This window comes from Lissotriton helveticus, chromosome 4_1 (assembly GCF_964261635.1).
Source record: "Lissotriton helveticus chromosome 4_1, aLisHel1.1, whole genome shotgun sequence".
NCBI lineage: Eukaryota > Metazoa > Chordata > Amphibia > Caudata > Salamandridae > Lissotriton > Lissotriton helveticus.
This window is the reverse complement of record NC_136063.1, coordinates 1,606,834,687-1,606,862,503: the sequence shown is the minus strand read 5'-3', so window position 1 is coordinate 1,606,862,503 and position 27,817 is coordinate 1,606,834,687. Positions and strand designations below refer to the sequence as shown.

At 42.2% G+C, this 27,817-nt stretch overlaps 1 protein-coding gene across 1 annotated transcript in view; it reads right to left on the bottom strand.

Moving 5' to 3' along the window:
• The window catches only part of DPY19L1 (dpy-19 like C-mannosyltransferase 1), a 543,661-nt gene that overhangs the window by 459,031 nt on the left and 56,813 nt on the right, over positions 1-27,817 (bottom strand). The window contains exon 3 of the mRNA XM_078688229.1: positions 23,932-24,019. Within this exon, the coding sequence (XP_078544355.1) occupies positions 23,932-24,019 (88 nt within the window). The remainder of the gene's footprint in view (positions 1-23,931; positions 24,020-27,817) is intronic.

Sequence of the window (27,817 nt, the reverse complement as noted above, 5' to 3'; positions counted from 1 at the left end):
CATAAGGGGGAATAGTAGATCCTCGCTGACCCCCTAGGTTTGATGTGGAGGTTTTAAAAGGGCCCCGCGGGGCAAAAAAAAAAAATAATAATAATAATCGAACGGCTGAATGGATTTGCACGAAACTTGGCAAAATTGTAGGGACTGGTAGCCCGATGTGCCTTTGCTAGGTCTCAATATATGTGCTTCAGTGGATTTTGAGAAATTAACGTTCAAAAAAAGATATATATCTGTAACAGCGCACCGCTTCGCGTACTTTTCGCGTTACGGAGCTTTGCGAAGCGAAGCTGATTGGCTCTCCGGTGTCTGTAAACATTCCAAACAGTACGTAGCGGCCGCCATCTTGTCTCTCGGTAGGATCGAGAGACAAGAGGAGGCCAAAGCGAAGGGGCAAATGACCATAAGGGGGCATAGTAGATCCTCGCTGACCCCCTAGGTTTGATGTGGAGGTTTTAAAAGGGCCCCGCGGGGCAAAAAAAAAAAAAATAATAATAATAAAACGGCTGAATGGATTTGCACGAAACTTGGTAAAATATTAGGGACTGGTAGCCCGATGTGCCTTTGCTAGGTCTCAATATATGTGCTTCAGTGCATTTTGAGAAATTAACGTTCAAAAACAAGATATATATCTGTAACAGCGCTCCGCTTCGCGGAGATAAAATTATATCTGTATTACCTAGCTGTTGCTAACACCAGTTAGCGACGGCTAGTAGGAGATAGCGACCATCTTGGGCCCCACTTTGCATGTGAGTGATATTTATCACTAATGACATGCAAAGTGGGCATGCCAAGATGTTAGCGACTGGAAACAGTCGCTAACATCGCTATCTCCTATTATCAACTTTTGGAAATATTCGAGATAAGCGCGAATATCTCCAAAAAGTAACAGCTGCCCTGAGCAGTTCTTAGCCATGTTATCCAATGGGAGGTGGATAACATGGCTAAGAGCATTAGCTCGGTAATGCATGAATATCGCTGAGTTTTCAGCGATATTAATGCATTGCGGTCGTTTTTTATCGTATTTGCGATAAACCTTGATAATAGCAAGGTTTATCTGCGATAATTTCTGACGGTAAAAAAATCTTTGCAATGCATCGTTAGGGATAAATATCGCTTAACTTTGGTAATATGCCCCAACGTCTGTTAACGTTCGATTCGAAGGAAATCAGGAAGTGTTGAAAAACATTGTCTGCGCCATCTTGTCTTTTTTCAAATGCCACACTTTTGTCGTGCACTGCAGCCATTTTAGATGCCTTGACCAGACCCACTCTGTGCACGCTGTCGATCCTTAGCATGGCTCCCCACCCTCGCAAGCATCTCACCCAGGCAGTGGTCACCCCCGCTCTCTGTCTTATGCATGGGTAATAAACCTCCCCCCATCTGCGCTGCTCTTCCCTGAGAATCACACCCTGTGCCCGCCCGACACCTCTCTTTCGCCCTATTCACTACCGCACCCTCTGACACTCCTTTTCCTCTGTGTCCGATTGTCCAGGCCGGTCCTAGGCTATCAGCTAGCCCTGCAGATGTAGTTTATGGCCACAGCTGTAAAGAATCACCCCTCTTCAAAGGAGTTATAGTAGATCAAGGCTCACACTCGATGAGATCCGTCACAGCAGAAGCGTTGCTATTATCTGAAAACCATCCTGTATTGTGATTGGGGAGGGGACCGAGCGTGAAGCGGAAGATTCCAGGGATGACTCTTTGTACATCAAAGTTTTTACAAGTATGTGTCACATTAAAAATATATAGCACTCCGACAAAGTAGTAAGATTATAAAACTTTAATAATTTATAAATATATACAAGAAAACAAAAATAGTAATAACATATAAACATTTTTAGGGAAAAACAACGAATGTAGCGGTCGGCTGTGCGAATAGTCCCAACGCAGCACAACGTCCAGATTTCCGGCGTGGGGCGTCGCGGGGGGTGGGTCATCAGTAGCAAACTGTTGTGCGAATAGTTCCAAGGCAGCAGAACGCGCCGAAATCTAGATGACACGAAAGTGATGTCTAGTAAGTTGCCACCCAGCAAATAACGGCGTGGGGCGTCGCGGGGGGTGGGTCATCAGTAGCAAACTGTTGTGCGAATAGTTCCAAGGCAGCAGAACGATGGCACCAAGGTGATGTCCAGTAAGTTGCCGCACTGGTTTTGGTATCCTACAATGCTGCTCCGAATAACGGCGTGGGGCGCCCCGGGGGAGGCGGCGTGAACGGGCCTCTCCAGGTGGAGTGTCATCTGTTGTAGTGGGGCGCCCCTTTACCGTTTCAGTTGCCATTCCGTCCGTTTTTGGTCCACTGTGTCAAAAGCCGCAATTCAGCTGAGTTGCGCCCACTCTTGCGGTGCAGCGATAGGCGGCTGTCACAGGACTCTCAAAATGGCGGCAGGCTCTTTCCTTTTTGGGCCTGGTCCACTGAAATGGCCCTGGGACACCTTGGAAATCGGACGCTTGTCTGCTAGGTCTTGGACCCCATTCTCGAAAGCGTCCCCTCCGCCTTGAGAATTCATCAAAGGTTTTGGGGGCCCGACTCCTGCAGGCTTCTGGTGGAGAGCGGCTGCCATGATTGCTCGCGGAATGACCACGACGGAGCTACGAGATGGTGGTGCTCTCATGCTGACGCCAGTTTAGTCTGAAACATCCAGAAACAAGGTGGGGCTTTCATCGTTTGGGAAAAAAAAAAAAGTTTTCATCCAATGAAAAGTGTTGTTTTTAGGTCATATGATCAAGCCTTCCATCATTAGGAAACCAAAAGTAAAATGAACCAATGAAAAGTTTTATAAACAAGTCACATGACCTGTTATGCGGCATAGGGTATAAAATGCGGAGAAAATACGTTGGCACGTGAGGCGGCGTCAGTAGCGGACCGATGTGCGAATAGGCCGAAGGCAATACAACGCGCCAAGATCCGGATGGCACCGAGGTGGTGTCCAGCAAGTTGCAGCACTGGTGTGGCCATCCTACAATGCTGAAAGTCGGCGTGGGGCGCCCCGTTGGCCTGTGAGTTTGCGTCAGTAGCGGACCGATGTGCGAATAGGCCGAAGGCAGCACAACGCGCCAAGATCCGGATGGCACCGAGGTGGTGTCTAGTAAGTTGCCGCACTGGTGTGGCCATCCAACAATGCTGAAAGTCGGCGTGGGGCGCCCCGTTGGCCTGTGAGATGGCGTCAGTAGCGGACCGATGTGCGAATAGGCCGAAGGCAGCACAACGCGCCAAGATCCGGATGGCACCGAGGTGGTGTCTAGTAAGTTGTCGCACTTCTGTGGCCATCCTACAATGTTGAAAGTCGGCGTGGGGCGCCCCGTTGGCCTGTGAGATGGCGTCAGTAGCGGACCAATGTGCGAATGGGGCCAAAGGCAGCGCAACAATATTTTCTGACTGACACCACAAGGCGCTGAGATGCCAAGATCCGGATGGCACCGAGGTGATGTCTAAGTTGCGGACTGATGTGCGAATGGGGCCAAAGGCAGCGTAACAATATTTTTTGTATGGAAGATACCACTAGGCGTTGAGATGCCAAGATCCGGATGGCATCGAGGTGATGTCTAGCAAGTTGCTGTACTGATGTGGTCATCCTACAATGCTGAAACTCGGCGTGGGTCGCCCCATTAGCCTGTGAGATGGCGTCAGTAGCGGACCGATGTGCGAATAGGCCGAAGGCAGCACAACGCGGCAAGATCCGGATGTCACCGTGGTGGTTTCATAGTTGAGAGGCACTTCATCTGCAGTGGGGCGCCGAGATCCGAATGGCACCGAGGTGATGTCTAGCAAGTTGCTGTACTGGTGTGGTCATTCTACAATGCTGAAAGTCGGCGTGGGGCGCCCCATTAGCCTGTGAGATGGCGTCAGTAGCGGACTGATGTGCGAATGGGGCCAAAGGCAGCGCAACAATATTTTCTGAAGAGAAGACACCAAAAGGTGCTGACATTCCAAGATCCGGATGGCACCGAGGTGGTGTCTAGCAAGCTATGCAGTTGAGTTGTGTGCGCACTTGCGGCGAATAGGTCGAAGGCAGCATAACAATGTTTTTTGAATAGAAGACACCACAAGGCGTTGAGATTCGGTTACCACCGAGGTGATGTCTAGCAAGTTGCCGCACTGGTGTGGCCATCCTACAATACTGCTCCGAATAACGGCGTGGGGTGCCCGAAGGGGGGGGGAGCCGGCGTGAATGGGCCTTCCTAGGTGGAGGCTCGTCTGCTGTAGTGGGGCGCCCCTTTACCGTTTCAGTTGCCATTCAGCTGAGTTTCGGCTGCTCTTGATGCTACAGCGACAGGCGGCTGCAAGAGGACTCTCAAAATGGCGGCCTGTTCTTTGGATTTGGGCCTGGTCCACTAAAATGGCCCTGGGACACCTTAGAACTCGGACGCTCGATTTTTTTTTCCTTTCCTGTACATGCAAAAAAAAGGTAAATGCCCGGTACGTTACACGCTTCATCTGCCACGATGAACTCTCCAGAGGAACCGAAAAAAAATATAGTTGTGGTAACTATACCATGCATCGTCATATGGAGAGGTGGCACCAATTAATTATAGTGCTGCATAAAAGAGAGATTTGGAGGAGAACCCCTGACCTGCTAGTACATTCATCAAAGAAGTGGCACTGAGAGCTTCAGAGGCAAGGGAAACGGTCCCAAATATTTAGAAGAACTTTGGAAAGATTAAAATGACATGTTTAGATTGTGGCAAATTAATTTCATGTGGACAGATGAGTGTTACTCTAATAAATACAGCATATGAACATCATCATAGTCGATGGTTGGTAGAGACATTTTGACTATATCCTGGACCTGCCCGTCCTCGCCCAAAATGGCGCCGGAATAAATGGGACTCGTAACTCCTTGTTGTGTACTGGTTGCAGAACCTTGAAATCACGAGATACGTACGCAGTTTTGAAGCACATGGCGGGCGGGGACGAGAATTGATTGACTATTTCGACATCCCTATTGATATTAAGTTCTGATGTGTTATTGATTACTGTACTGTTGAAAGTTCGAATTAACGTCACCCATGGTACTTGCCCGCAAATGTATATCTAGATAATTTTATTGTAACTGGCCCTGTCGTATTTTAATTATAAAATGTACGTCCACCGATTCCGTAACTGTTAGACACCTTAGTTCTTGCAACCTAATGGCCCGCCCGTTACGTTCCTCTACAGTGTAAATGTCTATTCATCATATACGATTACAGTTTGCTCTGTGGCAGGCCCACGTGGTTATAGGCTCGTATTTGTATAATGAAATTTTCACAATAAAGGTTTTTAAAAGAAAACATGGTAGTAGTATATACATTGGTAAAGTTTTTAATAATAGTGACTGTTTTAGAATCATTAAAAGGCAAGTGAAATAAAGCAGACCAATTACATGAAGGGTAAAAGGTATAATACGAAGGAACGCAGTAAAGATAAATGATCAAGGGCTGTTGTGTTTTCTATTCCTGCAACATAAAGTGATCGATAAGAATCTCATATTCAGGCGTATCGGCGACTAAGACAGCAGGTCGACCCTCTTTTGCTCAACGGCTCCGTCATGGGACGAAGAAACGCTCTTTTTCTCGAAAAAAGAATATATTTTACTTGCAGGACAGTTGTAAAATTTCCGGGAAAGTACATTAGCCTGGAACATTATAACATATATTTAAGAAAAAATAATGTTCGGAAGTAATGAAAAGCGTAATTTTTAGGTCATATGACCAAGCCTTTCATCATTACAATAAGAAAAGTAAAATGAACCAATGAAAAGTTTTATTAACAAGTCACATGACTTGTTATGCTTACGTTACGCGCTGCGCGCCCCGGATGACTTCCGGATGCGCTAACGCGGCGCGTCATATGACGCATTACGCGACAACGCAGGTACAGAATATAGTCAAAATGTCTCCACCAACCAGCGGTCGGAACACAACCCCTTTCAGCAGGCTAAATAGTTCTGTTAAATGACAACAGAAGGGACAGGCAACAAGAACCATCAGTCAAAGAGGGGAGGGCTAGTTCTTCTCTACCGGGTTACATTGGGGCGCTACCGGAACTGATCGAATTGGTAGTCTACAGTGTTTCTGGATGTTTCAGACTGAAGATGGGGTTAGCATGAGAGCAGCACCATTTCGTAGCTCCGTCGTGGTCATTCCGCAACCAATCATGGCAGCCGTTCTTTATCGTTATTTTGGGCGGGGTGGGTGGCGGAGCCGAGCTGTTTTGCAGCCATCATTGTGTGGAGTTCAGTTCATCTCACTAGTTTTGTATTTGTCATGAGGGGTTGTTCCTAATGTTTCTATTTTAGCGAGGTCAAAAAGAGATCCCATTAGTGGCCTACTGATTTTGCTCGATTCCTTTTCTTTTTTTTTTACACGATTTTTCGTTATCTGCAAAGACTAAACAGAGTATTGCGACTCTGTGTTTGTTTGTAAATAGAGAATGAACCAAAGAGAACTAATTCTAAAACAGTAAATACTTGGATAACAATCAATCAAATGGAGAGAGAAGCAGGCACGACGGATTACAACGGGGGCAAAGGCCTGCGTTAACTACCTTTCACTATCTGCAAAGAGAGAGTACTCCTAATAGAAATGAGGGGGGGGGGCACCATTCAAAGCAGATCAGTGTGCATAAACACGAAAATGTTTTCACTTACCACGTACTTGACATTCGACAGCTTATGATATTTGCTATTAAAAAACCATTGAAATTCACTGAAAAAACCATAGGTTATAGACCATATATAGTTAGGAATTAGCATTTACAAAACCTTGAAAATTCACTGAAAAAACCATAGGTTATAGACCATATATAGTTAGGAATTAGCATTTAAAAAACCTTATTTTACTCACACAAAACCATTGAAATTCCATATATAGTTAGTTGCACTAACTATATATCGCGCACCCGCAATCCACTGCTGATCATGTCACATATTACATCATTCATGACATGGTCAGTGACATCACTGATGACATCACTGATGACATCTCAAATGACATCACTAATGACATCACTGATGACATCTCATTTGACATCATTCTTGTGCTAATACGATAAACCTCTTCAGACTCTAATATAACCTTAGATACACTCAGTGTATACAGACACTCACACACTGCCACTCATCCATGGAGTTACTCACACACCCAGTCAGTCATGCAAAGAAACAATCTCACCTCCATTTCTTCAACTATACAGTTAAACACACCTTACTTATTGAAACATATACTAACACATATTTACTCTCTTATACAATCCCTGATACAAGTTCACAATGATCGATACAACCACTCACTCATTCAGTGGCTCTCATGCACAGTTATTTATATATGCCAACTCTCACATGTACTGTGTTTTACATATGTACTTACTATGACATGTAGCATTGAGATATCCATTCACTCATCAATACACTCATGCACACAGTCAACTGCCCATGTAGCTGTTTCCACATGCACTCTTGAACTCATACACCTAGTGAATAAACTGCTCACACATCTATGCATAGAGTCACACACCTTCCAGCCACCCCCACACAAACTCAATCTCCCATAGAAATACTTGGGCAACCAATTAATAACACATATAGCCTCTCGTATAGCTAATGATCAACACATGCAGCAGTTTACAGAACAACAGACATAATGATGCACAAATTAAGACAGTTTAGTCACTAACCCATGCATTCAGTGAGACACATTTAATCACTCACTCATACAGTCAGTCACGCACCTACTAAATCCTTCATCCAGACACTTATACATCCACTCATTCTTCAATATGTAAGACATATTTTAACTTTACAGAAACATACAGTCCCTGGATGTTGTCATCGGTGATGTCATTTGAGATGTCATCAGTGATGTCATCAGTGATGTCACTGACCATGTCATGAATGATGTAATATGTGACATGATCAGCAGTGGATTGCGGGTGCGCGATATATAGTTAGTGCAACTAACTATATATGGAATTTCAATGGTTTTGTGTGAGTAAAATAAGGTTTTTTAAATGCTAATTCCTAACTATATATGGTCTATAACCTATGGTTTTTTCAGTGAATTTTCAAGGTTTTGTAAATGCTAATTCCTAACTATATATGGTCTATAACCTATGGTTTTTTCAGTGAATATATATATATATATATATATGCCTGTTTTAAAGGTGCCCAATCGATGAACGGCACTCCGACGCCAACAAAAGGTAAAAATCCTTTATTTATTCGGTACGGGTGCTTACAGCCTGCTGAATCCTTTCACAGTTTTAACACCACATGTGCCTGACGCGTTTCAAAGTCATAAACTCCTTCCTCAGAGGCCGGTGGTGTTAAGAATAGCAAAGTCCGGGACCTCCCAGCTCCCTAAATACAATAATTTGCGTGCCCCTGATGGGCTGCTATATATATATATATATATATATATTCACTGAAAAAACCATAGGTTAGAGACCATATATAGTTAGCTGGACATTTTATTGACATAAAACCAATGAAATTCCATATATAGTTAGTTGCACTAACTATATATCGCGCACCCGCAATCCACTGCTGATGATGTCACATATTACATCATTCATGACATGGTCAGTGACATCACTGATGACATCACTGATGACATCACTGATGACATCTCAAATGACATCACTGATGACATCACTGATGACATCTCAAATGACATCTCAAATGACATCATCTAGTGTCTGTGTGTTTTTGTAAAGTTTAAATGTTTTACATATTGAAGAATGAGTGGATGTATGGAAGACTGAGTGTGTGTGTGGCTGGCTGGGAGGTGTGTGACTGTGCATATCAATGTGTACTTGTATCAGTGATTGTATAAGAGAGTAAGTATGTGTTAGTATGTGTGTGAAAAGTATGGTGTTCTGTGTTTAACTGTATAGATGAGGAAATCGAAGTGTGATTGATTCTTCACAGGACTGACTAGGTGTATGAGTGCATATGATAGTGTTGTAATAATGAGTGACTGTATGTATGAGTGATTGTATGGGTGAATGAGTGAATGTGTGTGTAGACGTAGGAATCAGTGAGTGCGTATGTAGTAACTGGTATTGGTGTGTCATGATGTCATCAGTGATGTCATTTGAGATGTCATCAGTGATGTCATTTGAGATGTCATCAGTGATGTCATCAGTGATGTCACTGAAGTATGGTGTTCTGTGTTTAACTGTATAGATGAGGAAATGGAAGTGTGATTGATTCTTTACAGGACTGACTAGGTGTGTGAGTAACTCCATGGATGAGTGGCAGTGTGTGAGTGTCTGCATAGGTGTATGAGTGCATATGATAGTGTTGTAATAATGAGTGACTGTATGTATGAGTGATTGTATGGGTGAATGAGTGAATGTGTGTGTAGACGTAGGAATCAGTGAGTGCGTATGTAGTAACTGGTATTGGTGTGTCATGATGTCATCAGTGATGTCATTTGAGATGTCATCAGTGATGTCATCAGTGATGTCATTTGAGATGTCATCAGTGATGTCATCAGTGATGTCACTGACCATGTCATGAATGATGTAATATGTGACATCATCAGCAGTGGATTGCGGGTGCGCGATATATAGTTAGTGCAACTAACTATATATGGAATTTCATTGGTTTTATGTCAATAAAATGTCCAGCTAACTATATATGGTCTCTAACCTATGGTTTTTTCAGTGAATTTTCAAGGTTTTGTAAATGCAAATTCCTAACTATATATGGTCTATAACCTATGGTTTTTTCAGTGAATTTCATTGGTTTTTTAAAAGCTAATATCTATAGCTGTAAAATATATTCTTTATTACGTGACGTATCACGTAGCCACGTGAGACGCCTCATGACGCGTCGCATAACCATGACGTATCGGCTCTGCAGCGCAAACAAAACCCGTAACGTAAGCGTGCCGGAGCACGCTTACAGATATATATATTTTTTTTTAACCTTAATTAGACAAAATCCACACGTGCACATATCTTGAGGCCTTGCAAAGGCACATCAAACAAACAGTCCCTACAATTTTGCCAAGTTTGCTGGAAATCTATTCCCTTAATTTTTTTTTTACTGTTTCTCTTGGTTTTCCCCTTGTTACGCTTACCGGGACGCTACCCGGTACGCGAACCGGACGCTCCAAAAACACAAGATGGCGGACTCCCGTTACGCTGCCGGTTAGCTGCCCGGTTCGCGTACCGGGAAGCGCCTCTACCGCGAAAAATCGCGGGGGACTTTAATATCCCCCTCATCAATCCTAGGGGGTCAGGAGGGGTTTACCTTGCCCCCTTTCCTTCATTTCCCCCTTCTTTTTTCACCACATCTGGTCTCTCGAACCTACCGAGAGACAAGATGGCGGCCGCTCCGGACTGTTTACAATGTTGACAGCTACGCTGCCGGTTAGCTGCCCGGTTAGCTGCCCGGTGAGCTGCCCGGTTCACGTACCGGGACGCGCCTCTACCGCGTAAAATCGCAAAAAAAAATTATTTTTAATTTTTTGCCCCGCGGGGCACTTTAATATCCCCCTCATCAATCCTAGGGGGTCAGGAGTGGTCTACCTTGCCCCCTTTCCTTCATTTCCCCCTTCGTTTTTCACCACATCTTGTCTCTCGATCGTACCGAGAGACAAGATGGCGGCGCTCCGGACTGTTTAGAATGTTGAAAGACACCGGAGAGCCAATCAGCTTCGCTTCGCGAAGTTCCGTTACGCGTCAGGTACGCGAACCGGGGCGCTAACCGGAGCGCTGTCACAGATATATATATATTTTTAAACGTTAATTTCTCAAAATCCACTGGAGCACATATATTGAGACATAGCAAAGGCACGTCGGGCAAACCATATCTACAATTTTGCCAAGTTTCATGTAAATCTATTCAGCCGTTCGAGCTAAAAGTGAGTCCAACCGCCCTATGGAAAAATGAATGGGAAAAACGCGTTTTGGGACCCCCCTTTTTTCTCGGCCCCCCCTTGACGAAACCCCCCCCAAATTTTCAGGGGCTGCTCAGAAACAAAATGTGCAATTTTCCTGAAAATTTCAGCCAATTCCGTCCACAAACGCCAAAGTTATTAGACATAGAATTCTCAGAAATCCCATAGAGAAAAAATCCTAACTATATATACCCACTGGCTATCGCCAGTAGGTAATATACATATATAAACATATATAATCTGCATATCTATATAAATATAAATGCATGCATACATATACATATATGCATACATATGCATGTTATTTACTTGAAAGTTTTAAAAACACTAATAAAAGCAAAGCTAAAAAGCCACCTCATTACAAACAGAATGGCTTTAACTTAAACGAGGGCGAGATCTATTGCAATTTCAATGCTTGTTTACTTTGGTTCTATCAAGAAGGCATTCAGATGTGTCACACATTTGCCATAAATTCTGAATGTTAGCACTCTAGTTGCTCATTAGATCACTGTAGTAAAGCTAGTGCTCACCAGGGAAGTCTGCTGCTAATCATGGTTTGAAACCATTTTCCCGCATTTTTTATCCCGCAGACTTTCAGTCCGCATACCATTATCCCGCAAGGTCATTGACCTCGCATACCATTATCCCGCATTTTTTCAAAACGCATGTGCATTTATCGCGCATGCCTTTACAAAGAATTACGTTTTAAAGGCATGTATGGTAAATGCATTTGACGAGAGAGGTAAGTGGGTTTGTGTTAATTTTTTCGTGGGTTAGTGATTGTGTAGTGTAGTGTAGTGTTGTGTAGTGTAGTGTAGTGTTGTGTTAGTGTAGAGTTGTGGTGGTTGTTTAGTGTAGGGTCATGCTGGGGTAGTGTTTTAGGGTTTAGGGTTGTGTTGTAGTGTTTGCGTAGTGTAGGGTCATGCTGGGGGTAGTGTTTTAGGGTTTAGGGTAGTGTTGTAGAGTTTGCGTAGTGTAGGGTCATGCTGGGGGTAGTGTTTTAGGGTTTAGGGTTGCGTTTTAGTATTTGCGTAGTGTAGGGTCGTGCTGGGGCTAGTGTTTTAGGGTTTAGGGTAGTGTTGTAGTGTTTGCGTAGTGTAGGGTCATGCTGGGAGTAGTGTTTTAGGGTTTAGGATAGTGTTGTAGTGTTTGCGTAGTGTAGGGTCATGCTGGGGGTAGTGTTTTAGGGTTTTGGGTAGTGTTGTAGTGTTTGCGTAGTGTAGGGTAATGCTGGGGTGTAGTATTTTAGGGTTTAGGGTAGTGTTGTAGTGTTTGCGTAGTGTAGGGTCATGCTGGGGGTAGTGTTTTAGGGTTTTGGGTAGTGTTGTAGTGTTTGCGTAGTGTAGGGTCATGCTGGGGGTAGTGTTTCAGGGTTTTGGGTAGTGTTGTAGTGTTTGCGTAGTGTATGGTCATGCTGGGGTGTAGTGTTTTAGGGTTTTGGGTAGTGTTGTAGTGTTTGCGTAGTGTAGGGTCATGCTGGGGTGTAGTGTTTTAGGGTTTTGGGTAGTATTGTAGTGTTTGCGTAGTGTAGGGTCATGCTGGGGGTAGTGTTTTAGGGTTTTGGGTAGTTGTGTAGTGTTTGCGTAGTGTAGGGTCATGCTGGGGGTAGTGTTTTAGGGTTTAGGGTAGTATTGTAGTGTTTGCGTAGTGTAGGGTCATGTTGGGGGTAGTGTTTTAGGGTTTAGGGTAGTGTTGTAGTGTTTGCGTAGTGTAGGGTCATGCTGGGGGTAGTGTTTTAGTGTTTAGGGTAGTGTTGTAGTGTTTGCGTAGTGTAGGGTCATGCTGGGGGTAGTGTTTTAGGGTTTAGGGTAGTGTTGTAGTGTTAGGGTAGTGTTGTAGTGTTTGCGTAGTGTAGGGTCATGCTGGGGTGTAGTGTTTTAGGGTTTTGGGTAGTGTTGTAGTGTTTGCGTAGTGTAGGGTCATGCTGGGGGTAGTGTTTTAGGGTTTAGGGTAGTTTTGTAGTGTTTGCGTAGTGTAGGGTCATGCTGGGGTGTAGTGTTTTAGGGTTTTGGGTAGTGTTGTAGTGTTTGCGTAGTGTAGGGTCATGCTGGGGGTAGTGTTTTAGGGTTTAGGGCAGTGTTGTAGTGTTTGCGTAGTGTAGGGTCATGCTGGGGGTAGTGTTTTAGGGTTTAGGGTTGTGTTGTAGTGTTTGCGTAGTGTAGGGTCATGCTGGGGGTAGTGTTTTAGGGTTTAGGGTTGTGTTGTAGTGTTTGTGTAGTGTAGGGTCATGCTGGGGGTAGTGTTTTAGGGTTTAGGGTAGTGTTGTAGTGTTTGCGTAGTGTAGGGTCTTGCTGGGGTGTAGTGTTTTAGGGTTTTGGGTAGTGTTGTAGTGTTTGTGTAGGGTCATGCTGGGGGTAGTGTTTTAGGGTTTAGGGTAGTGTTGTAGTGTTTGCGTAGTGTAGGGTCATGCTGGGGGTAGTGTTTTAGGGTTTAGGGTTGTGTTGTAGTGTTTGTGTAGTGTAGGGTCATGCTGGGGGTAGTGTTTTAGGGTTTAGGGTAGTGTTGTAGTGTTTGCGTAGTGTAGGGTCATGCTGGGGTGTAGTGTTTTAGGGTTTTGGGTAGTGTTGTAGTGTTTGCGTAGTGTAGGGTCATGCTGGGGGTAGTGTTTTAGTGTTTAGGGTAGTGTTGTAGTGTTTGCGTAGTGTAGGGTCATGCTGGGGGTAGTGTTTTAGGGTTTAGGGTAGTGTTGTAGTGTTTGCGTAGTGTAGGGTCATGCTGGGGTGTAGTGTTTTAGGGTTTTGGGTAGTGTTGTAGTGTTTGCGTAGTGTAGGGTCATGCTGGGGGTAGTGTTTTAGGGTTTAGGGTAGTGTTTGCGTAGTGTAGGGTCATGCTGGGGTGTAGTGTTTTAGGGTTTTGGGTAGTGTTGTAGTGTTTGCGTAGTGTAGGGTCATGCTGGGGGTAGTGTTTTAGGGTTTAGGGTAGTGTTGTAGTGTTTGCGTAGTGTAGGGTCATGCTGGGGGTAGTGTTTTAGGGTTTAGGGTTGTGTTGTAGTGTTTGCGTAGTGTAGGGTCATGCTGGGGGTAGTGTTTTAGGGTTGTGTTGTAGTGTTTGTGTAGTGTAGGGTCATGCTGGGGGTAGTGTTTTAGGGTTTAGGGTAGTGTTGTAGTGTTTGCGTAGTGTAGGGTCATGCTGGGGTGTAGTGTTTTAGGGTTTTGTGTAGTGTTGTAGTGTTTGCGTAGTGTAGGGTCATGCTGGGGGTAGTGTTTTAGGGTTTAGGGTAGTGTTGTAGTGTTTGTGTAGTGTAGGGTCATGCTGGGGGTAGTGTTTTAGGGTTTAGGGTAGTGTTGTACTGTTTGTGTAGTGTAGGGTCATGCTGGGGGTAGTGTTTTAGGGTTTAGGGTAGTTTAGTTGTTTAGTGTATGCTAAAGGCATATTCGTTCTAAAAGTTTTCGTTATTTTAATTTGCGGCCTAATAGTACATGCGGGATTTATTTTGCGGACTGATGGTATGCGGGATTTCGTCATATATTCGCTAATCATACTTTCTATGGCAAAATGAACCCCTTCATTTTGTTCCTTTTTAAATTATATGTTTTAAGAGTTACCACTTTATTCTAATCAAGATGGCTTCAGGTGTGCCATACCTTTGTAATAAGTAGGACTGTTAGCACTCTAGTTGTTCTTTAGAACACTCTTGGACATTCTGTCATTGGGCTATAGTTGGGCTACATCTGGCTGATATTTGGGCTACATTTGTTTTTTTTGTCTCTGGTGGCCATCTTTGGGCTACATTGGGCTACATTTGGGCTCCAACATATATATAGCCCAATGTAGCCCAATATATATTTTTCAAAGTTAATTTTCGTAAAAACCACTGGAGCCTATATCTTGAGACATAGCAAAGGCACATCGGGCTACCAGTCCCTACAATTTTGCCAAGTTTGGTGTAAATCCATTCAGCCGTTCAGGCTAAAAGTGAGGCCAACCGCCCTATGGAAAATTGCATGGGAAAAACACGTTTTGGGACCCCCCTTTTTTCTCGGCCCCCCCTTGACGAAACCCCCCCCAAATTTTCAGGGGCTGCTCAGAAACAAAATGTTCCATTTTCCTGAAAATTTCTGCCAATTCTGTCCTCAAACGCCAAAGTTATTCGACATAGAATTTTCAAAAATCCCATAGGAAAAAAATCCTAACTATATATACCTACTGGCGATCGCCAGTAGGTAATAAATATATATATATATATATATATATATATATATATATATATATATATATATATATATATATATATATATATATATATTACCTACTGGCGGTCGCCAGTAGGTAGTTATAGTTAGGATCGTTTTCCATAGGAAATCCGCAACATTCTATTGGGAATAACTTTGGCGCCGAATGAGGGATCTGCCTGTAATTTTCCTTAACTTTGCCTCGCTGCGCTCCGCTCCTTCCCTGAAAGTTTCGGGGGGATCCGTCAAGAGGGGGGGCCGAGATAAAAGGGGGGGTCCCAAAACTTGTTTTCCCCATGTTAATTTCCATAGGGCGGTTGGACTCACTTTTAGCCTGAACGGCTGAATGGATTTCCACCAAACTTGGCAAAAGTGTAGGGACTGGTACCCCGATGTGCCTTTGCTATGTCTCAAGATATATGCTCCAGTGGTTTTTACGAAAATTAACTTTGAAAAATATATATTGGGCTACATTGGGCTATATATATGTTAGAGCCCAAATGTAGCCCAATGTAGCCCAAAGATGGCCACCAGAGACAAAAAAAAACAAATGTAGCCCAAATATCAGCCAGATGTAGCCCAACTATAGCCCAATGGCAGAATGTCCCAGAGTGTTCTAAAGAACAACTAGAGCGCTAACAGTCTTACTTATGACAAAAGTATGGCACACCTTAAGTCATCGTGATTGGAATAAAGTGGTAACACTTAAAACATTTAATTTGCAAAGGAACAAAATGAGGGGGTTCATTTTGCCATAGAAATTTTATATTTGAGCGTAATATATATATATATATATATATATTCACTGAAAAAAACATAGGTTTCACACCAGTTATAGTTAGGAATTAGCATTTAAAAAACCTATTAAATTCACTGAAAAAACCATAGGTTTCACACCAGTTATAGTTAGGTGGAAATTTTACTCGCATAAAACCATTGGAATTCCCACGTTATAGTTAGTTGGACTCACTATAACTTGCGCGTGCAATGCACTGCTGATGACGTCACATATTACATCACTCATGACATGGTCAGTGACATCCCTCATGACATCACTGATGACATCTCAAATGACATCACTGATGACATCATCCAGTGAATGTGTATCTTTCTGAAAAATAAATATTTTTTATATATGTATATCTAAAGGTTGATGGAAGAATAAATGGGTAAATAAATGTCTAAATGTATGTTTTTTTTGTGTAAAATTGATTGGTTAACTGACTTATTAAATGTATCTTAGTGAATACATATATTAGCGAGTAATGTTTAAATATTTAAATATCTGTATCTGTGTCTCACTTTGCGTATAAGTGGCTGCATGGGTTGGCGAGTAGCTACATGAGTGTGTATATGGGTTATTAGTTGTTTTTTGAGTATCAGTATCAGTGTCAGTGTCTGTATGGTTCGGTGGGGGATATTACTTAGAGCACAGATGCATGAATGAGTGACTCACTATTTGTATGTATTTTGAAGACAGCATGTGTGCAAGACTGTATGGGTGGATGATTGTGTGTATGGGTGGGTTAGTGAGTATGTGTTTTTATAATTGATTGTTTAAGAGAGTAAATATGTTTCCGTTTCTGTAGAAGTATGTGTAGTGGTGTGTATATAGCAGTATAATCAAGTAAATGGTTTTTTGATAGTTTTTTTGCATGTGTGAATTTGTGTGAGTAAATATATGGATGAGTATTAGTGTGTAACAGGATGTATAGGTGTATGAGTACATATGATGAGTAAGTACATGCATGAGTGACTATATAGACCTGTTGGTGAATGAGTGGATGTGTATGTAGATGTTGGAATTACCTAATAAGTTGTTGTAATTGGTATTGGTTTCTCCTTTAAGAAAATGTTAGTTTCTATTTTTGAATGTGTGTGTCAAAGGTTATTTTATGCTGATAGGAGGTCTGCCACTTTGTCACAAGGATGTTGTCATCAGTGATGTCATTTGAGATGTCATCAGTGATGTCATCAGTGATGTCATGAGTGATGTCACTGACCATGTCATGAGTGATGTAATATGTGACGTCATCAGCAGTGCATTGCACGCGCAGGTTATAGTGAGTCCAACTAACTATAACGTGGGAATTTCAATGGTTTTATGCGAGTAAAATTTCCACCTAACTATAACTGGTGTGAAACCTATGGTTTTTTCAGTGAATATATATATATATATATATATATATATATATATATATATATATATATATATATATATACACACACACACACAAACACATACACACACACACATAAACATACACACACGCACACAAACAAACACATACACACACACACATAAACATACACACACGCACACACACACACACACACACACAATAGTATGACCAAAGCCTGATCAGACATGACGAATTCGTGTTTTCGAAAATCAGCAGTCCAGTAATACCAGAGCTATATTTAATACCCAAAGTGCACAAGGACATGATAAATACACCAGGGCGCCCCACTATTTCAGCCATCTGGAGCGCTCTGGAAAATAAATCAAAATGTGGACTCATTTTTAAATGATTGTGTGAAAACACTTTCAATATGTATACTGGATACAGGAGATTTCCTTCGGAGGATCTATGATGTTCCGTGGAAAGAAGATTTTTTTACTAATTATGATTGGCGTGCCAACATTCTATACAAGTATTAAGCATGATGACAGCCTGAAGGCAATAAAACACTTTCTAGGAAGTAGCCCTTTAAATATCTGGTCACACACTCAGATGTTGTTGAAAATGGTAGAAATATGCCTTCCACACAACTACTTCATGTTTAATGTAGAACTCTTCCACCAAATATGCGGTACAGCAATGGGCACCTGCTTCGCCCCAGCTATGTGAATTTGCATAAGGGCTGGTGGGAGGAGGAGCAGGTGGTCGAGGTAAAATACCAAGACATATGGCAGGAACACATCATGCATTGGAGTAGTTTTGACAGCTTATTTTGGGTATGGAAGGGCTCCGAGGGGAAGCTAAGGAATTCATTAAGAGACTACTGGTGCACAATTTGAATCTTAGATTCACAAATGATATCAGCAAAAAATCTGTTAATTTTCTTGATCTCACAGTATATATTCAAGATGGGAAACTTGAAACCAAACTTTTTTGTAAAGCAACAGCGGGAAATGCGCGGCTTTATCCAACTAGCTCCCATCCCAAAATTTTTATTAGAAGCATGGAGAGTGCATAAGCACTAAAAGAAATTGCAGTAATCAAGTAGAGATGCAAAAAGAGATACTATGTTTAAAGAAAAGGTTCAGAGCCAGAGGATACAGATGAGTGCATTGAGTCAGCAATTTACAAGGCAGGCAAAAAACCAAGGGAAGACATGTTATTAAGTAAGAATAACAGCAAGGAGAGGGATGAAAATAAGACTACAAACCAGTGTAGATTAATAACAACTTACAGTAAACAACAAACCAATCTCAGAAACATCTTGAACAAACACTGGCACATTATACGTCATGACCCAATTTTTTTTGTAACGTAGTCCAACGTAAACTGCAGATAACATTTAGGTGTGCAAAATCCCTAAAGCAAGCTCTTGTAAGTAATATGCTAAAGGATGCTAAACCAGTAAAATCAACAGCATCATGGCTCACTAGAAAATCAGGTTTTTTAAAATGTGTTAAATGTAAAGCCTGTATCCACGGCAAAAATACAAACACGTACAAAATGGGTCTGACGAGCGCAGTTAAAAAGATCAAGGGCGAATTCAATTGCAAGGCGTATTTTGCGGTCTATGTGCTTCAGTGCCCTTTTGGCCGGAGGTGTGGGCAGTACAATTCTAGCAGTGCACAAACGTATACTTCAGCATTTAAAAGCTATTAAGAATGGCGATAAGTCATATCCAGTAGCGCGCCATTTTGAAAGTGTGCATACCAAAGATGTGAAAGGTCTGACAATTTGTAATCGATGCAATCCAGCCCAATAGTAGAGGTGGTAAGCGGGAAAAGAAATTAGGAAAGTTGGAGTCCTGCTACCTTATAGAACTAGACACCAAGGTCCCGGTAGGATTAAATATGGAAGATGATTTCCATACATACTTGTGATAAAGTATGCCATAAATGAACTTCATAATCCCGCAGTAACTATGTGTATATATGTTTGTATAGGTCATTTATTAAGTTTTATTCAACCTTATTATTTAGTTTTTTGAGCACTTGCACACTTTTTAAGACAATAGTTGTAAAGTTGTTAGCAAAGCTTTCAATGAAATCTTTTAATGGTATTGCCCACTTGGGCTTGATTATAAACATGAGTTAGTCAATGCAGTTGGGCCTTGGCCCACAGGGGCGGAATATTTTGAATAATGTCTAAGAGATAGGCATTTACATGCATTTATCAAATAAGTTTTGGAAGTTAAATTAATCACTAATATTCTGTATTGTTTTGAACTGTGATTAGAAACTACAAGTCTGTTTTCACTTAAGATTTTGTAGTCCTCATGTGACATGCAAGCAAATGTGTTCATAAAGTGAATTCAAACTTTACTTCGGCATTGGTGAACAAGGCTGCAGGACAGCCGAAACGTGTCCAATGGTGGCCGGCAAATAAACACGTTTTACACAGAATGAACTGTTAGCTTTCCAAATCATTAAAACTTTAAACATATTTGGGGGGGTTTTAAATAAATGCAGACACCCTGTGTCTTTTCCCCAAGTGTTGAAGCACCTTGTATAATGTCATCAGTAATCTGACGGGGAGTGTCTTCGTGGGTAAGTCTCGATCCATGCGGACGATGGCCAATGAGCTCGATTCCGAGGCTGCGGACAAAAAGCTGACCGTTGAATCGAAATAGGTGGAAGGGTGGAGAGAATAAGAAGACCCACGTTATAATTCCTAATTAAGAAAAGGAATTCGGTCATATACAACCTATGGAATAATCCCTAAATTCTCCTGACTGTAGGATAATAAATTGGTGAGGATAATAAACCCTAATTGAGCTCTGCATACAGTTTCAAGGAATTGATCAACTCCATGAGATGAATCTCAACAAGAGCAATAAGATAAATTAGTGAACAATACTAAAGAAGGTGGTGTCAACCAGTGTTTAAGCCACCGAAACGCGGCCTCAACAACTGTTTTGCATTATATTAGGTTTATCCTTTTAAATTAAGTGCATGTTTTTATTGAATACCAACTGATAAAAAAACTATTGTGTATAGGATGGTCTATGATTAGACATGTTGTAATGTATACTTTATTTTAATTTTTGCTAATGAGGTCTTTGATGTATGGCAAATAGGACCATTGCACACACGAGACACAATCCATTGTAATACGTTACGTGGTCTCCCTCACAAAAGTATTATAGCCATCATTGATGAATTACTGTGATTGTTACCTTTTGTAAGATTTTATACAAAACTACTTTTTTCAATAAAGGTGGAAGTATTTTAATGATATTAAGGCTTTGTGTATGAATGTACTGTTTGCAAGTGGGTGAATAACATAAGGCAGAAGTGTAAGAACATTTACAGGGAACTACTCTTTATCAGACAGAATGCCAATCCTGCGTAGGTTCATCCACAGAACATCATATGTTAAATGGGGAACTGGGTCAAACCTCTTTGTCCACCATCTTTCTAGGCAATGTTTGGGGTAACTCACAGGACAGCCGATGGGGGATCTTTGGGGTGGATCCCTGTAGCGAGTTGTAAGGCGACAGCTCCTGCACTTATCGGGCTGTTGACTGTACGCAGGTTGGCAAACCTGTATGCTGTGCCGCTCTAGCTGTCACCAGTGTGCAATTAAGTGACCCTGTATGCCATGGGGGCTTCTGTAAAGCTGTTCTGCTGATAGGGCCGTTGTCCTTATGGGGAAGGCCAAAAGAAAATTACTGTAGAGTGCCAAGGACACCCAGCGGCAGCCTCTGCAGAGCAGTGTGTGCGATACTCACCGAGGCAGCCACTTCAGCCACAGGGTCTGCGAGAGCGAAAACCCCGGTGACTCCGGTCAGATAATCCCTGCTGGTGCGGGAAAGGCTGAGCAAAGGGCCAGAAGACCCCGGGGGAACACATCTTCTGGATAGCACTTCAGTGCTAGAATCAGGGGACTGTCATTAAACACTAGAGCCCTGACCTCAGGAGGCTGTGTGTATTATTTGTGTATGCCATATTTTAGTTTGTGGTCGTATATACTCAACTTTTCATAAAAGACAGTATTTGACAAGACAATCAGTTATTGCTGTTACTAAACATATTTTGAGTTGTGAGCCTGTGCTCAATCCCAGTATCTATCTTTCCTTTGAGAAGTCTAGGACTGCTCAACCGCCCTACCACTGAGAGTCAAGTGTTGAAGGAGTGCTTGGCCCTGTTGCTCAGGATCCATAGTATGACAGGCAGTGGAACATAAGAAGGAAAAACTCTCAACACCCACGGTGGGGCGCAGTAGCTCCAGCATGCCCCGTGGCCCACTGAACTGTGTTCTGACAGTAGCTATAGTGATATTGTACAATCTCTGCTAAGCTCTTGCAAGACAGCTGCCACAGGTAGCCTCATGACACTGCTGGCATACGAACGCTCAAATTGTTTTGAAATGCAGTATTGAGAGGTTTCTGCAACATGAAATCTTAATTGTGAGACTACTCATGCAAAAACGTTTCTGAAACTCCTGCCAAATGAGCTCTCATGAGAATGCTACCACAGGTCAAGCCCACAGGAAGTCTTGCCTCACATACAGAGGCATTTGCCGTGCTATATATATATATATCCGTGGTTGCCAGGCTTTCACCCCCATCTTTCACAATGGGTACCGGGCTGGGTCCAGTGTGAGTATATCTTTGCTTTTTCTTCTCACTCGACCAGTGTTTTCACTCTTTTCACGTGGCTGCGCAACTCCACAATTTCAGATGACCCTACATCCATACGTCCTGTAGACCCTATATCCTATGAAGCGTCGAAACGTTGTTGACAAATGTATAAAGCGAACCAATGTATCAGCTCTCACTATCGTATACAGTGGCTGTAATCATTGTAAATTTATAGATGGTCGCTTTTTTGAAAATGATGGAAACCAAGCTATATATGTCACAAATTAACTAGTCTTTGTTTTTGGTTCCATTCACACTGGGTACACTAAGCACTGCTTCATAATATGTTTTTGCTTTTTGTGTATATTTATACTCTATAAAATATTGATTGTAAATACAAAACGTAAGTGTTCTTGGTCTCCTTTCCTTCTGACATCTACGTAACCTGTAGCCATTGCGATTGTGCATTGTATTACCAAGATAGATAAGCATTTTCCCACAGGAACCACGGTTTCTGTCACACATTACAATGGATAGGAAGCAAGCCAGACTTGGTGTAGTCCATTTGATATATATTCTGACATAATTAAAACAAGCATTTTCAAGGCAATCAGTCTTGCCTTTAGGACCTTATATGTATTTAGCTACACATCACATTAGCCTGGGTGCTAAAACATCTACTGTTCTTTAACGTGGAGAGAAAGTAAGCACCACACTGCGTGACACGCCAGGTAAGGGAACACATAGAGAGAAATATTGCCTTTCAGTGGGAAATGGTATGGTCTAAAGCTCTGTTTTAAATATAAAATAAGGGCCTTCGGTGGTCATGTCACTGAACATACAAGATTTGAAGAAAAAAAAAAATTTCTATAGGTGCTCGTGGAACACAATTTCTATGGACTGGGATCTAGACAATGCTAAAGTGATTCTGGTATTTTACTGACCTCTGCTGGTCGTTTTCGATCAAGAAAGTTAAATAGAGGCAGTTGCCAGAAAATGTTGGTTTTTTTTTTTAAAAGAAAGTCACTCAGCAGAAAGTAATTCTGATATTTTACTGACCTTTACCGGTCGTTTTCTATCAAGACAGTTAAATAGAGGCAGTTAAACACAAAAAAAGTCCAGAAGCAGACAAGTCCTAGGGCTGATCTCCAGAGCCCACAAAGTACATACACATATAAGTATATACTAAAGTATATACAAAAGGTCTCAAATGATCGACCTAAAAAGGAATGCAACAAAATCAAATTACCTTACATAGCCATGGAGAATAGACTCAAACAGCAGGCAGCAATGGCATGAAGAACCACCACCTTAATAGTATATGGGCATTCTCTGTGATGAAACCGAACTAGAAATGTTAGGGGACATGATTAGTTGCACTCTTTTAACACCTCCCTTGTAAACCAAGCAATATCTGCTCTCACAAAACAAAAAGGCGAGCCACCACTGAAGGTGAAAGACAACAAAAGTAACATATTGCTTGCCACTGCTGTATTAAAAAAAAAAAAAACTGAACAAAATAAAAATCTTTAATGAAACTGGATGGAAAAAAAAGACAAAAGCAGTGTCAAACAGCTGTCCTTGGTGGTACAAGTGACTGTCGCTTTGGAGGTGCGCTAAACTGCTCATAGTTGTTTTGTTATGAAAATGGACCCAATAGTTAAATTCCTGTTTCGAAGTGACTGGAAGTGGAATAAGAGTAATAAAGTATGGACTGAATGCATATCAATGGTCGGGCAATTTCTTAGCATGAGGTATAACGCAGCCGGGCGCTTTTGGGGAGGGTGGGGGCCCATTAGGGGCGCTATTGTTAAGCCTCAATTAATCAAATCGAACACCATATGCGATCACAAGAACCACAGATTAAAAATGATTGCCATTTAAGACTAGTCGATGGTCTTAGAAATCAGAAACTTAGGGATAGCCAGGTCAATTAAAACTAGAAACAGCAAAACTATGAATCGTCCTCATGAAGGGCAGTGGCAATCTGCTTTACATACAAAACTTTTGTCACATTTTAATTTAAAATGTATTAGCTGATAATATTTAGCAACTACAGAGTTGAGTTCTCACATAATAAATGTAAAGTACAATAAAAAAAACTAACCATTTCAGTACGAAACGACATTTCTCTTTCCAGCGTTGACAGATGAGAAAAATGACGATCATTCTCAAAAAGATTGGAAATATGGGCCCTGTATAAAGAAACAAAAAGGATGTTGGGTGTCGATTTTTTGAATGTGAGAAGTTATCAACAATTGATGACTTGTAACTGATGGGAAACATTTTTTGAAAATAGATGTCCAATGTTTACTGGTCACCAGATGAATACCACTCCTCTATTCAACTCTAGAACCACGGGGCAGAAGTAAAACAATGGTTAACAGACTAAGCACTGCCATAATCAATTGTGAAAAATGACAGACACCGTGCACAAAGCTTATATAACATTTACACCAGTTAAGTGTATCACAAATACTACTCGTGTATAAGCTAATTTATAAGCTCCTTGGAGAACGGCATGCATCATAAGCAGATTTTTTTACTTTGATTATCTTCTCGCCTATTCCTCATCTCTACTTACTATATGCATCTTGAGAGGAGAAACCTCACCACAGTAACCATTATCAAGTACCTATCATGAATAAAACTAACAGAAACCAGCCCAGTACCCAGGTGTATCTAACCATTTCAGCAATAAGAGTTACTTATGGTCATAAAAAATCACCCCTAGTTACTAATATTAGTGATGTAATAGTGACCACCCAATTCAAGATTGTCAGCAGTGACTGCATCAAGCAGGGTTGCCAACAGCAAAGTAAACAAGCATTTGCAAAGCAACAGGTCTCGCATTTACGCGAGTTTGAGCTATTGACATTGCAAATAACAATGCTTTTTTTGTTGTTTTTAAAACCTAAATAAAAGGCACTGTTATTTACAATGTCAATAGATTGAACTCGCATAAATGTGAGACCTATTGTATTACAAATGCTTGTTGTAGGTTCAAATTAACTGGTTCCTCTCTTTGCAGCTATAATGGGGAATGCCTGTGTGTGGCACTGGGCCGAAACATTGGACTAGTGTTCTGGCAGGTTTTCCAAGCACCTCTAGTGGTTCCAGGTCATCTTCGTGTTGGGTTCAGGGCAGGCAGAGGAGTGGCCGGTGAGCGAAGGGAAGCCTCTGTGTAGCACCCAAGGACATTTCCTGGCCAGAGCCTCTCCAGTGGTGGGGGAACAGGTTGAACATTAAGTTAACAGTACAGACCTACTCACTTGCTACAGGCTTCTGAAGACGATCCAGACAGTATATTTACTACTTCAGGCATCAACGTACTTATAATAAGATCACTGAGACAAACACGGCACTGACCCTTATTCCCGTGTTGTGCTGGGAATCTACCAATCCCAGGGGTCTGTGCTTTACTTGGAGCCTGCGGAGAACCCTGCCTGGAAGGTCTACACATGCAATCCATCTCGGGTGTAGCACCCTCGGTTACGCAAGTCTCACAAGTTCCATATTTATACCCTATGGCCTACGCTCTCCTAAGGCAACAGAGTTGTCTGTATGTGTTGAATGTATCCCCAAAAAATACTTGTTATAGCCATCTACAACATATCGTCTGTGATAAGGAACCATTGTCAAGAGATGAACCGAAAAACGTCCAGCACTAAGTGTGTATTAAACTATAGCGTTTTTTGCAGTGTTACATAGTACATTTTTACAGCAATTTGAACAGCATTTTGTGGGGGCTGTGACACGGGGAGAGAGGACATAAAACTGAAACAGAGGTTTCTGCTGTAACTAGGTAGTAAATGTTACAGGTGAGGGATGGAGCGCAGACATAATTTAGGCAGGCAGCAGGGAAATATTTTCTCCACTATTGTCAGTGACCTCTGTTGAGTAGCGTTTCTTTTTTCTACTGATTTCTCAGTGTGCCCGTTTGTCCCTTGTACGTCAATTCTCGCAGTCTGATTCACACTTTAAGGGGGTAGAGTTTTTCTAAAACGTGACTATTTGGCCACTATGCCATGCCACCAAAACAAAAGTAACATTTTGACGCAAACAAGTTTTAATGCTGCAAATCAAATACAAGAGGTCGTGGTGGGCACATCACGTGAATCTAAAACTCAATAAGAGGCAAACAGTTGGTTACGGGTAAGGTACATTTTCCATTTCCTCCCCAAATGCAAGAGCCCTGTGTAGTCTATCAAAGGCCCTCCTCTTGAGAAACACTGCCTCTGTCATGCTAATTTACTAGAAGCGTAGCAGTGCAAAATGTGGATAGACCCCAACGCTAACAGTCCATATTATAAACTCCAATGCTAGCATAGAAACATAACCTGTTGGTGAGGATTGGCGGGTAAAGACGATCATGTGAGGGGTCCATTAATGGAATAGCAGGGGATGTAGCTGGTAAGCAGTGACTTGCAGGATGCATGGGTTCTGTAACAGACACACCATGGTTGCTATGGGTGAGGAATGGAGTATACGGGGTGAGCTGGCTCCAGCATGCTTTTGCTGTCAGATGCCCCAGGGCACAAGTAGGCATCCACTTCTGTCAGGGCAGCTGATCGCAGCAAAAAGGCAGAAGTGGATGCCTGCTTGTGCCCTGGGGGAACTGACAGCAAAATTAAAAGCAAAGCTCACATGAAGAGGCATTTTCGTTGCTATGACAACAAAAGCTTCGCAAGATGGCTCCAGACTGTCCACAGTCCGAAGGACACTCGCATGCTGTCTGCTATGGACAAATAGCAAGAGCAGCCATGTTTGTCCATGCAGACGCGTGCACACAAGCCCTTCGCAGAATCGATTCCAAAAGGCACTCGCAATAGCGAGAGCAGCGCATGCGCTGCTTTCACTAGGCGAGACCTAAAAAGCATTATCAATTTGAAATACATCTCAACGGATAATAAATAGCAGCCATAGCTTCAGTGCCCCCGGCACAAAATTATTTATAGGAGCCACAAGCATCACCACTTTATTTATCAATCAAATAATACCTTTAAATATAATTTGATAATTCAACCATTTTTCTCCAAACGCCTTATGAGTTCTGAAATTAAGGTCTCAAATATACATTTTTTTCTCCCAAGCAATAGCTCCTATAGTATTAGACCGGGCTGCAGACAGGAGAGCTACTTACAGATAGCCGGAGAAAAACCAGTAACTCGAGCTACTCTTTGGAGACCCTGCTTTAACAATTAAAAGGAGAACAAGGATTCCTGTAGTTGCAATCCTGCACAAAATAAATATTCAGATCCATCCCTGTCTGGACGATCTTCTCCTAGTTTCCAATTGCGCTCTGAAACTTATGCTGGACAGCTACAACAATCCCGGAGAATGTGCAGGTTTCTGATCAATTTCAAGAAATTGAAATCTAAAACCCTCACAGAGCCTAGCATATATTGGAGCTTGGTTCCAGACTGATTCGGGATTTGTCTGCCTTCCAGAGGCGAGAGGTGGAAGCTGGTTCACAGGATGACAAAGCTTTTAAAGTGTGATCAAGCACCTGTAAGAGAATCCCTGCGAGCACAGGGAGACATGTTAAGTATTGTTTTCAGTTCTTGCAGAAGTTTCTCCGTCTAAACCAATCTGCATTAGGCTGATGTATACAGTTTTCTTTTAGGCAGCTTCACCATTTGTTGTTCCTTGGGCCATATGTCACTGGATCCTCTAGAACTCCACATTCTTCAGCACTGGCTGCCAGCTTCCAACAAGTTCAAGGTTCTTCTTCCTGCAAGATAATCTCTGAGAGCGCAACTCCAGTAGGAAGTTCTCCCCGGCCGATTTGGAGGAGAGGGTTTGGGGGGGGCGGGCTGCTCTTCCCCTCAGTCAGTGGAGGTACAAAGGTTGCCAGCATCAAGGGATTGGATGCTGTACACGGCCCGCATTCAACACAGGGAGTTTGGATGACTGACTAATTTTCCATATGTCTAACTGGAGAGAGCTTATAGTAGTGTGGTTGGCTTTTCAGAGGTTCCAGTCCAAGATCT